At 45.6% G+C, this 12,391-nt stretch overlaps 4 protein-coding genes across 4 annotated transcripts; 1 reads left to right on the top strand and 3 right to left on the bottom strand.

The window, feature by feature from the left end:
* Positions 1–12: 12 nt before the first annotated feature.
* LTR64_005301 (uncharacterized protein) lies at positions 13–838 on the bottom strand (the record flags this gene model as incomplete). Its single annotated transcript, XM_064899640.1, has 2 exons — positions 13–318; positions 365–838. The coding sequence occupies 2 exons, from the start codon at positions 836–838 to the stop codon at positions 13–15; spliced, it is 780 nt and encodes a 259-aa protein (XP_064752952.1).
* A 1,692-nt stretch (positions 839–2,530) lies between these two features.
* Positions 2,531–3,015, bottom strand: UGA1_1 (4-aminobutyrate transaminase; the record flags this gene model as incomplete). The annotated part of the gene is made up of 4 exons (XM_064899639.1): positions 2,531–2,574; positions 2,642–2,775; positions 2,819–2,910; positions 2,962–3,015. The coding sequence occupies 4 exons, from the start codon at positions 3,013–3,015 to the stop codon at positions 2,531–2,533; spliced, it is 324 nt and encodes a 107-aa protein (XP_064752951.1).
* A 254-nt stretch (positions 3,016–3,269) lies between these two features.
* LTR64_005299 (uncharacterized protein) lies at positions 3,270–4,429 on the top strand (the record flags this gene model as incomplete). The annotated part of the gene is made up of 2 exons (XM_064899638.1): positions 3,270–3,378; positions 3,723–4,429. The coding sequence occupies 2 exons, from the start codon at positions 3,270–3,272 to the stop codon at positions 4,427–4,429; spliced, it is 816 nt and encodes a 271-aa protein (XP_064752950.1).
* Positions 4,430–6,097: 1,668 nt separating this feature from the next.
* LTR64_005298 (uncharacterized protein) lies at positions 6,098–6,989 on the bottom strand (the record flags this gene model as incomplete). Its single annotated transcript, XM_064899637.1, has 2 exons — positions 6,098–6,884; positions 6,946–6,989. 2 exons carry the CDS (start codon positions 6,987–6,989, stop codon positions 6,098–6,100), a joined length of 831 nt encoding a protein of 276 aa, XP_064752949.1.
* Positions 6,990–12,391: the final 5,402 nt, after the last annotated feature.

The raw sequence follows: 12,391 nt of genomic DNA, 5'->3' as shown, positions 1-12,391 counted from the left end.
ACCAGTCTGGGTTCAGGCCACCGTTCTCGAATATAGTAATGGAATCGCCTTTCTCAAAGCAAGAACTTGAACTATAATAGCTATGCTTTGTGATCTGAGATACCTTTTGACAGCATCACCCCAGGCAACTCCCCGTTTATAGAAATGCATTCCAGTCGCACTACCAGTCCGTAAACCATCGATAGCATCCGCTAGCTGTGCACCAAGACCTTCCTCCTTAACTTCTTGGATGGAGTTGAGATATGTTTTGAAGGCAAACACGATACTCCCGGAACATGGTAAACGATGTAGTGTTTGTCGTTCACACCTCAGGAAAGTCTGCAGCGGGTCAGCAAATCTTGAACATTCAGTGAAACTGCTTTACCTTTTCCGGGTCAATTTGTTCTGAACGCTCAACCTTATCATCAGCCCTTGCATGATTTGTGCTATGTCCAAGAACGAACAAATCACCGCTTGTGACAATGGACCAGTTCGATCTCTTAACATATTTGCCAGCTTTCAAATTCTTGAAGAAGCGATCCATACTAAGCTCTATCTTCTCCTTGTAATGAGGTACTGGTTCATGAATATCTGCTAGCCGTTTTCCGAGTTTGTCTCTTGGATTCCAGCCCGAGGGGCAGATTGTGATATAAGCTTCCAGAACGTATTTAGGATTAGTCGAGTTCTCTTCGGGAAGTAGAAGTAGAAAATCTTCGTCCAGTATCTTTCCCAACGTGTTGAGAAGCACAATTGGGTTAACCTCGGGAATGACTTGCGCTGGGTAGATCTCCCCGGTAACAAGATTTCGCAACACAGCGACTTCGCCTACCTGGGAACCGGCTCGATGAATCTTGAACATGGTAGGATATCTCTGAGGCAGATAACTACCTAGTAGCCATGTATAAAGCTCAGACATTGCCGGAGCGATACGAACACCGTCATTGACTGAACACGCAATATCTGGATATTTTGCTAGGATAGCCCTTCTGTATGCCAATCTGTCTACGTAGTTCTTGTCCATAAGAACCTGTTCCGATGGATCGAGATACTGAACAGCTAATTTTCGAATTTTGTTAGTGAATTCTTGGTTTCTACTAAAGAACAGCATGAAAGCGTTGCTAGAAAATAGCTTCAACGTACCCATTGTAAGATGATATTGTGGTTTAAACAGTCGGAGCTTGAGAGGCTCTTCATTCTTCCAGCAAAAATCGTGTAGTGCTGTTATTGGTGAAGAAACACTGCTCGCCAGGTGTGGCTGCTTGTGACTCTGGCTCTTAGCGATGGTTTTATCCTCGTTAGCAGCTACTCGTGAGCAGCATTTCACTATGCCGACACTTGTAACTCTCCAGCGCTCAAGAAAAACAGCAAAAACGATCACACAAAGGACGAGAATGAGGTTATAATGGCTGGTGCATGTGGTACTCATGGTAGTGCCCATGGCCCTAGTATTCCTGGACTCTGGTTTTGGTTGACAAGAGAACACTTGTAACGGTCGCTTAGATGCTCTCGTTGCAACGTGGGCAGGACAACTGGCCAGGCATATTGTTTCGTAAAGTGCAAATAAATGGTTGCTTTGCTTCGTAGAATACCCTGAGTGATCTTTGAACATAGATATCTTGAGAAACACTACTCGATACGTTTCCCGCCAGTTATATCAGTCGTGCCCGTAATCCATGTTGTTTTACGGGTTTTTTCCGCCTGTAAGGCTTGCAAAAGCTTGTGATGCTGACTCTGTGCAAACACCAGCTGAACGAAAAGAAGGGAAGCCTCGTACGTGGTACAACAAGCCGGTTCACCGGGCCGGTTGCGTTTGAAACCCCAGATAAAATCATTGCGCTGCAAGCCGTTTCGAGCCGCCATCAATAGATCTCCACATTCAACGAAAGCTTCCTCTACTGGACAACAGCAAACTTCGGTATTGTCATTGATTGTTGCGTGACGGCCGTTACTACGTTAAATGCACGGTCGGATATTGACAGGTCAGTCCGCTAGCGATGAATGAATCAGCTTGAGCCTAATCTCCGTTACGGTTCCATGCTAAGCAGATTCCCCAGAGCCAGAACAGAAGAATACCTGGCAAAGTTTTGATGCGCTTCAGCTTGTGTAATACGAGGAATGACTCGTGACGGGCCTCCCAGCGCGTCCACATTCTGATTAACTTTCTGTATGCATGTTGCATCCACTTGGTTTCCCTGCATGCAGATCATCATTATGCTTAGGTTATGAGGTATCTGGCACTTCAAGGAACAAGGCACTCTCTTCAGTCCTATGTGCTCAATTCCCTCGTGGCATGCTGCATTTTCTGGTGTTTGCATATTGGTGACTGATACCCCCAAATCATTACAACTCTAGTACAATTCACCTACATCCTGACAAGGCAGTGTTTCAACGCACAAGGGCTACGCAAGCTTCTGACACAGCTTGTTTACCGTCAACGTCCTGCAAATTCCCGTTGCGAGCCATTCCGTGGTAGATAGTTTTTCCCAAACTAAAACTTGAAGGAATAATTTTAATCATAATTGTACTTCGACTGGGTATTGTAGCATTTTGCTCACTGATATGTCTTCTCGCCAAGTATCGCTTCCGGTGCGTTTACTGATATAGGAAATGAACGCGAAGGTCAGAATTACGTCGAACAACAACAACTTCAGAACAGACTTACCGTGTTCCTCACGAAAAATCAACATAGGTCTTAGTCGGATCGTCGAATTTCCATAGGCACCCAAGATGATACCGTGGCTTCGCATTTTCGCCATGAGATCAGCAGCTCCGATAGTGTCAAAGGCAATGTAAGTGCTATGATGGGTCAGCATAGTTGAAATTTGCGAACTAGACTTACCCTTTTCCTCGGCCTCTCAAGTTCATGACCTTCTCAGAGTTCGTTTTAGCAATTTTCTCGAGCTCGGTATACAAAATAGTCACATCACGTGCCTATCGATCAGTCAACCTCAATATTCTTACATGTAAGACGACATGACTTACGACTTGGCTTACGAGATCTCCGCTGTAAATACAATCGATAAGCGCGTCATTCATAATGACTCGAGCTGGATCACCCATCCAACTGCACAAATTATCAGCCTGTGCACATTTTCAAAATAAGCATTACTCACGTATTGATTGACGATCTGCTTTGTCTGGTTGGAGGAGATGATTACCAAAGTAATAACCTGCGGTTTGTGCCTTCTTGGAGTATGTCACAATATCTCGAGGAGTAGTTAACTCCCCGATATCGTATCACGAGCCGGATACAGCTTCGACCGACCGGGTGCTTGTACCCGGCGCATCTAATGAACGTTGTAAAATACCAGAGACAAGCATCAGTCATCAAGACTCACGACCATAAGGCAAATAGCTGGTTGCTACTCCTAGAACGTATCAAAGCTTCGGTTGCCAATGGTGAATGAGGTTGATATGGATACATCCCAACAAGGGATCAGCATTGCGGCAAGATAGACTTCAGCCTTGCTAGTCTGAAGTCCGAGCCGACGATTAAATCACTCATATACTCTCAGGGAGAGCTTTCAAGTTAGCCGCAAGAAGCCGTGAAGAACCGTCGGTGAGGAAGATATGGGCGATACGATCTTCGGAAGAATTTCATCCCAGACCCTACATTGACGTCTATAAAACTAGAAACATCTCTCAACTTATCGATTATAATCCACAGAAGCCATCCCTCCTAGTTACCGATAAGACCTTATAAAAATTTATTCTTGCCTGCTTCACAATGTCTAATCTCACAGACTACAAACTCCTCTCATTTGATGTTTACGGCACCTTGATTGACTGGGAAACCGGTGTTCTGGAAAATGGCAAAAGCGTCGCTTCTCAATCAGACAAATCACGAGAGGACCTCCTGCGCATTTATTCTGAGCTCGAGAAGATTCAACAGGTCAAAACTCCTGACATGCCATATTCCAAACTTTGCGCAACCGTCTATCCACAATTTGCTGAACGACTTAGAGTTTCAGTCAAACCGACGGTTCAGGAATCTGAAGTGTTTGGCCAGTCAGTCGGAAATTGGCCAGCATTCCCGGATACAGTGGATGCATTGCGAAGGCTTAAGAAACATTTTAAACTTGTTGTCCTCTCTAACGTGGACAGAGAGTCCTTTAAAGTCAGTCATGCGGGGTCTCTTCAAGATTCTCATTTCGACAAAATCATTACAGCCCAGGATGTCGGATCTTACAAGCCTGATCCCAAGAACTTTGAGTACATGTTTAAGACTGTGAAGCAAGAATTCGGCGTTGAACAAAATCAGATCTTACAAACTGCTCAGAGTCAATTTCATGACCATCATCCAGCAAGGAAGATTGGATTGAAATCAGTCTGGATTGAGAGGCGTGGAACTATGGGTAATCTGAAAGAACAAGTTTACGACTGGAAATTTGTTACACTAGGAGATATGGCTGATGCTGTTGAGAAGGAAGTAGCAGCACAATTTCAGTAGTTTGCTAGTAAGCACCGACCGGGAACTGTAGCCGGCGGCGGAACAACCGAACAGCTCTTGATATGGAAAAGTTTATCAACACGAATTCCTTACGCAAATCTCTGTCTTGAACCATTTGTAATGTATTATTCCTTGGATCAGCTCCGTATTTCTTTTACGTGGCACTCGATATGGATAAATTAGAGAAACTTCGGCCTCTAGGTATGTCCTGCCAAACTGATACTTACCGTGATCTCAACACCGGCATGCTAATTCCGGATAGGCGCTCTTGAAAAGTACATGGTAGCTAGAAGCGATCTAGGCATTTACAACAATGTTGCAGTTACCGCAATATACACGTATGCCGATAATGGTAGCCTGAAGTTGGCACTGTTTAATGCTCTTGCTTTGGTCATACCACAGCATCCGATTCTATCTGCTATACCAGTCGATACAGCTACAACAACACCAAGATTCGCTAAACTCCCGTGCCTAGATCTCGATCAAATCGTTACCTTTGCAAAAGGCGACGGATACTGTCCTACCGGCGAAACCTCACCAAGTGTTGATGTCTTCCTTCAACAGCAACACAACTTTGTATTCCAACACACGAACCCGTTGTCACCTTGGTGGAGGTTACACGTGCTTGAAGAGACCAGTAATTCCACTCACTTTACGCTGGTTTTCGTCTTCCATCATTGTATCGGTGATACCAAAAGCGCTATGGCCTTCCACGAGGCTATCGAGGATGCTCTGAAGACACCGTGTTATAATAATGTGGATTCCTTGCTACAGGTTTCTAATCCGATTCTTCTTCCACCTGTAGATGAAATTCTTGTCGATAATACCTACACATGTCCTCCACCGAAGGAAGAAAATTCATCGAGAGCATGGACAGCTACTGTACAATCGATACCTGCGCAGACAAGATTCTGCTCGCATTGGATTTCAGCAAATACAACCACAGCGCTCCTCAAAGTCGCCAAAAGCCACTCGCTATCACTGACTGCCATTTTGCAAGCCATACTTGTGACAGCGATCTTCCGTTGCATACCATCAGCCTACGACGAGATTAAGGTGGATTGCGCAGTGTCCTTGCGTCCCTGGTTATCATCACCAGTGACCTCAAAATCAATGGGAGTTTTCATTGACAATTTTTCGCAATCATATCGGCGACGCCCCTTTAGCTGGGAGGTGGCACAGGCAACGCAGATCTCAATTAATGAGGTAGTCAAGTATAATCGTGGCGATGGCATGTACCGTAGTCTTGGTCAGATACCTGATCTCAGGCAATGGTTGCAAGCTAAGAGGGGTTGTCCAAGACCAAGTGCACTGGAGTTATCCAATGTTGGAAGGCTTACACCGGATCCGTTGTCAGATCGAAATAACTTCCAAATCCAAGGTATGTTGTTTAGTCAAAGTGCTGGAGCATACAGTGGAGCGATCAAAGTAAGTGTCGTGACGGGGCGGGATGATAGGCTGGCTCTCGGATTTTCATGGCAGGAAGGCGTGGTGGAAGACGCGGTAATTGAAAATGCGATACAAGAGCTCCGAAGCACTCTCTTCGAAGTGATAAACGAAGACGAGACTCATGCTTAAATTTCTTCCCAGGAATATATGGCTCGGTTCGTGGAGCCTGGGTACATGCCGGCACCATATCTGCATAAATACAGTCTCGATCTTGTGTCCTCAGACACCTGTAGTAAAGTCAAGCTCGTCAATGAACAGCATGGGTGAACAGAAGTCCTGGTCAGCATTTTGCATTGGTGACAATAACCCACCAGACACGATTTCTGAACGGTTGCTTCCTCCACTCGTATCAATATTCCATAGCAATGCCCAGTTCTTGAAATTTTCATAAGCTGAGCCATCTGACTCAAAGTGTCCCATATGTCGAGCTTGAGTTCTTGTTTCAAGACGCTCGAAAACAGTCTGCATAGCTTCAGTGGCGGCCTTTTCTGCAGTAGCAGCATACAAGCCCAGTGACATGTGCTTCAAAAGTCTTATTCCTTGCGCTGACGCTGTTCGTAGCCGAGTGTCTGACTCACAGGTACGTTTGGCAAGGACCACAAGAAGCGCTGCCCAACATGTAGTAAACTCGGTATACGATGCTCGTGCTAGGCCCGTTGTCTCTTGTAGTTTCTCGCATAAGCCAAAAATGGCCAACGCGCTTTCGAAACAATTTTCGGTAAGTTCTGTGCGGATACTGGCATGCGCGGCATCTAGTCGTGCGTCGACGTTCATGCTGATACGAGGGGCATCAAAGATGAGGTATCGACCGACGAAGACGTGAACTAAATGATAAGTCAACGCTAGATGTAAGTTAGGTCGAAACAACACGCCACTTGTCGACAAGTCTCTGCAATATGTAGTTTGTGGTAAGGTTTGCCAGTACTTAAAGAGATCTTGTTGGATCTGTGAAAGTGAGGCAAGGATCGGATAATTGGACGTCTCTACAGATCTTCTCATAGAGGAACTAGTTTTGCAGTCAGTCATCGATATTTAGCTGAACAGAAGGCCAAGAAAGTGCCACTTACACTAGTTCTCTTGTATTTTCGAGAAAACTGGTAATCTTGATCATTGCGAGCATATTAGGCAGATTGTCGATTCTTCCTGGAGTTTGAAGAGCTGGGTAATCCACTGGTTGGCATGCATCTACCTCAGATACAGTTATGGAAGGAGGTCTTCCATGCAAGACGCAGATTCTCCTAGATCATGTCAACATATACACATAAATGGTATAAGCATATTTACTTCTCAAGGATGTACGTAGTCCACCATAATCTGTTTCGTACTTCGATGTTCCGAGCATCTGACATCTTGCAATACTTGCGATGCATTCCATTCCGAATTGCTATCTTCATAGCAAGGCCGATATATGTGTAGCATAGTCCGCCGGCATCGACTGGTAAAGTATACATGGCCATTAGGAGGAATGCTTGAACGCTTTCGATAGATGCGATTGAAATGACATCCGGAATAAGACTGGTTGCAGCCTGATAGAAGGTTAATGCAACGCTGTCGTCTAGTGACGATAGATCCTCAAGGTCCAAAGAGCTGGTCTTGTGAGCAGTATAAAATCCACCTTGTGAGCTTAAATGTGCAAATTGTGTTCCCACAGCCATAACCATTAAGATAACACAAACAGAAGCAGCATCCTGATTGTTGAACGGGTAAGATTGAGTGAAGAAGTTATCGAGGCTGTAACGCAGCAGCTGCTCGTCGACGTAAAAATAATTGGTTTGAGCGTAGTTAAAAAATACATCGACAAGAAATTTCGCAATAGCTAAGGGCGGGAAGCACATTGCAGCATCGTAGACAGTCGACCTCGGAGGATTCAGCCTTGCTACTCTGTGCAATTCCGCATCTGGAGGTACGCTTGGTATATTCTACACGCAGTAATATGTTAATTCCATCGACAATTGTTATCGCCGTGATATTACCTCGACGTTGGAACTGAGAAGGCCCTTGTTGAGAGCATGCTGTACATGGATTGAAAAATGACAGTGAGAGAGTTCGCCCGTATATACTTCTCAGATTAGTTTCGTAATTAGCAAATCGGCATTGTGCTAGAGCTCACCAGCAGTTTTCGAGGATATTTGGTCGATGATAAAGTCCTCACTATCGTTAAGTGGCCCTGCACGCTCGATACTGCCTCTTTCGGAGTATTCCATGCCCTGACTTGTTTGTCGACTTTGTAAAGAGCGAGCAAGCGTGATCAGTGACTGTTTGTCAAAAGCTGTGCGTCCCGTAAACTGCTTGATAATGTCTTCCATGACTTTGATTCTCTCTGGATCTAAGTCTTCATCTGCAGCACCTTCGCATGCAGATGAGTGTGGCAAGGTACCGGGCAAAACGACATCCCTTCCACTACGAGAGGGTTTATGCGTTCTAACTGACGGAGAAATCTCCGAGAATACACAACGACGTTGCAATCGGACGCATCTTGTGCACGGGGATTCACCGTGACATTTTTCTTTGAGATGTCGACAGATATCGCATCTGAATGTCTGTCAGTTAGAGCTAAGTAGCTTTCGACGGGGGGCCTTGTTTACGCGCGTTTGACTCGTTTTCGTTTCTCCACAGGAACTTGTGGTCTTGTTCGACGACCGCTTGCGAGAGTTGAGGTTGTTTCGCTACCAGACGTGTTCATGATAGCTCAGGCGCCAGAGACTAAGGCTTGTAATTTACGTTCATTAGCCCACCGACATATACCACCACGAAAGTAGGTCCACAAGACAACGACGGTCACTGGAGATACACCAAGAAAATAATGGTCTGATCTATGGGCTGGTACTGTATCGTGCTACGGAGAGAGATGTAAAATAGTCAAAAGAGGTGTGGCTGTAAATCAATCCTCGAATGACGTACTGAGTTGCGCCTGCCATATTGGGCTTAGTAGCATCGACATCCCACGTAGAGGATGGTTACGACCTGCAATCCCTCGCCGACCACGATAAATCGAGTAAATCTACATATACTATGGTTGAATATTTTGGTCTCATGCTCTTCTGATCTAGCTCTTGACAACCAGAGCATAAGATCACAAGAGCAACCGAAACCATGGAACATATATACTACGTTGGTCAGACACATCTGACATTTCATAGTTACTCCGTGATCAATCTCCCTTACCAATTGCACTGCTACCTTCCAAAGTAATTTCCCTATCGTTTTCGCACTCCTTGTTACTACCCAGCCAACATACCACCCCACTGCCTGTGATCAGACCTACTTGCCCTAGGCCTGAGAACTTGCGTGATACCCTGCTTTGTACGAACTTCTACGTTGCGATGCTTGCACTTGGATACACATCTATCGCTGATGACCGTAGGACCACCAGAAATCTAACTGATAACGACAGCCACTGCGCGCAGCTGAGCATGCGTAGGCCCCAGTCCCATAGTCTTAAGGTCTATCAACCATCTAAAAAGTATCCTCATGTGTAGGCGAAATTGCCTGCTCGTGGGCGTGTGCTCTTCGTCTAGGTCGCTCACCATGGTACCAAACGCGCGTTGTCGACTCTGCGACACGACACGCCTTCGGAGGCGCTCGAGTAGACGGGAAGACACCACGACGTCAATCCATGACAGCTGCGTCGACCGAAGCTAGAGTTTCAGCGTATATAGTGACGAATCGCGGTAGAGATCAAGTGACAGAGAGGAAGGGTAAGACATTGGTGGACTGCGCAAGTATCGGTGCTGCAAAATTAGCGTAAGCCGACTCAACTCAGCATGCTCACGAATCGAAGGTCTACGTCTGCTAAACTTCATCAGTCTTATAACACTCGATTCAGGTAGTTACTGTAAGCTATTGACATCAATTCTCGTTGCAACTTCACTGCTAATGCGAGTATTGCAGTGTCGAAGACTCTCGAAAATAATCGACAAAAACACCTATACTTCCCCAAATTATATATACAATCTATGTTATAGGCTCTATGTCTATCGAGAAAAAGTAGAATGACGACTGAATCATACACAGTCTCGGAACTTCAGACCTTCACCCTAGGAAGGCCTCCATTACCCAATGATATCGTGCTCTCAACGACCTTTAAAGGTTCTGCATAGCAGTCTCAGTCCAAGGTTTCTTACCAGACTGTCGCAATAACACCTCGATTTCGCTTGGGTGAATTACTGCTAAGACAACCATAGTTAACCACATGAGTAGCGCATCAAAAATATAGAGGTAAACCTCGTGTGAAATAAGGTAACCATCATTGCCCTGAGCATACTCAATTAGACGGAACACACACCGGACCCAGATAAGAACACTGGCTAGGTACAGTGTTATCATGTGCTTCTGCCATGGAATTGACTCATACGGAACCCTGGTATGTTTCGTCTTGAGCATTCGTTTGTGGAAAGTGCCGGCAGTGATGACGAAAGCTGTGAAGAAGAGAATCTGAACCACTAGACCGCTGATAATGATGGTTTCGCCGGTGTGGAGAGCGCTGACTGATCCTGATGCCATAATACCACCACCTGCGAAACGTGAGCATCGTTATTGCAAGTGTCAAACGTCGTCACAAACCTGCGCCTTGCATGACGAAAGAGATGATGTCTCCGACAACAAACCCCTTAGTCAGCCATCGTCGAGGTACTAGAGAGTACCGTTCTCCGTTTGTGAGCAGAACGATACGCCCTAGACACATATAGATGCTAGCAGCGTACAAAGCAGGTGCGACAAGGACAAGGATAGTGTGTAATGAATAGATGATGACGGTCCAGTCGGGACTTTGTTCGGCGGCGACAGCTCTCTTGCGTCCTGTCAGTACTAGTGATCAAATACCGGTTCACATGGAGAAATTCACCGTCACATAGCCGACAACCTCAACTGTCGAGCATGTTAGCACAGAACGGTCAAATGGCTTTGTGTGGCTAACATAAACCTCCAACTGCGAACACAGTCCAGAGCCATGTTCTCGTCCGTACTAGTTGCCAGATATGCACTACTGTAATGGCTGCGAAAAGCAACACGAAGACTATGGCTGCAGCAAGGTTGGGATAATAGCGAAAGAGCTGGAAGTCAACGGTTTCCTCGTTAGCAGTAGCCATAGTGCGAATGGAAAAGTGGTTGCTGGAGGGGGTGTCTTCGATACTCTAGCCAGGTGTGGTCGGTATACTGGTGCTGAACACTGGATGGCCTTGACGTAGATAACCATTTTGCAACTGGCAGGTTGTGCGTTATATATAAGCTCTCTTTGCCGACTTATGGTGACCTGGATGTGTAGTAAACTATATCAGAGTACACGCGTATACTACCCTGCCCTGTTCCATTCGCAGCAATTTAAGAGTCTCAGATTCAGCATAGAACGCCATGAATAGCGGCAGCGGGGACAGCGCTTCTTCATCTTTTTGCAGAATGCTTCGACATGGAGGAATGCGCGTATTCGTTTGCCGCGGTGGGCACTCATGGCTCCATGCGTGGAATCATCATAAGCTCATACCAAGGAGCTAGTGGCAAGCATTTACCTTCTCGAGCGAAATCCATTATGCATTATTCACTACTCATGACTGGCACGATGCCGCTGCTCAGCAACATGAGAAATCTATCGATATCATTCTGGCTAATCCTCGCCGAATTTTGTGCAGATCTCGAAACAATGCATGAGTGCTCAAGCTAATTTCTTGCGGGCAGTATTGGAAGAGCATTACCATTCGTCACCGCTTACGGGTTATGATGCAACCTCCAGGTAGATTCACTTTCATTACTCTTATTTGATACAATACATGATTCTTTCTGTGGGGCCACCAATTTTATATCGCTCTTACATGCAACAGCCTCGTGGAGAATAGTTTCATATCATATGTTACCTATCTCGATTTTCGACCTCAAATACAAAACAGCTGCAGACTGGGTAGGTTGTAACGAGTCAAGCGATGCAGTGGTGAACTCTTCAATCAACTCTCTTCCGATCTCACCTGCCCACCAGAAACTTCGGAGATCATTCATCAACGCTCCCCAGAATGCAACGATCAAGATCGCGAACAGATCCTTTTGCAGCACAAGCTCCATGAAAGATCTGTCGACCATGCTCATCCATACGATAGTGGCCGGTCGCCCTAATTTTTTACAGCTTCGCAAACACTCTATCGCTCTACCAAGTCCCGACTTCTCGTACTGCACGTTCGATGTCTGTGATCTGATATGTGTTTCCAAGCTGTCGAGAGCTGAATCAAAGTCACCTCCATTGTCGTCGATATTTTCAGAACAGTAGTCGTCTATCAAGATCTTTGTTGGACCAGTAGAGATATACTCAAATACGGCGTGGGATATGCTACCCATTCCTTGTAAGCACGAAAATATTTCCGCAACTTTGTGGGTAACAGTCTTCTGCTCGCTACCGATTGGTGAACTGATCTGTGCGAGTGTGCAAAGCATGTTGACAATAGTAAACAGGAAGATTGCATTGGCATTTTGTTGCCCGACACTTCGTACATTCTGTTGAAACTTAGCAAAAGCAGCGGCTTGATACTCTAG

The sequence above is a fragment of the Lithohypha guttulata genome (genome assembly GCF_036872675.1).
Source record: "Lithohypha guttulata strain CCFEE 5908 chromosome Unknown scaffold_4, whole genome shotgun sequence".
NCBI classification, from domain to species: Eukaryota; Fungi; Ascomycota; class Eurotiomycetes; order Chaetothyriales; family Trichomeriaceae; genus Lithohypha; species Lithohypha guttulata.
The sequence above is the reverse complement of the archived record's forward strand: the minus strand, read 5'-3'. Positions and strand labels throughout refer to the sequence as shown.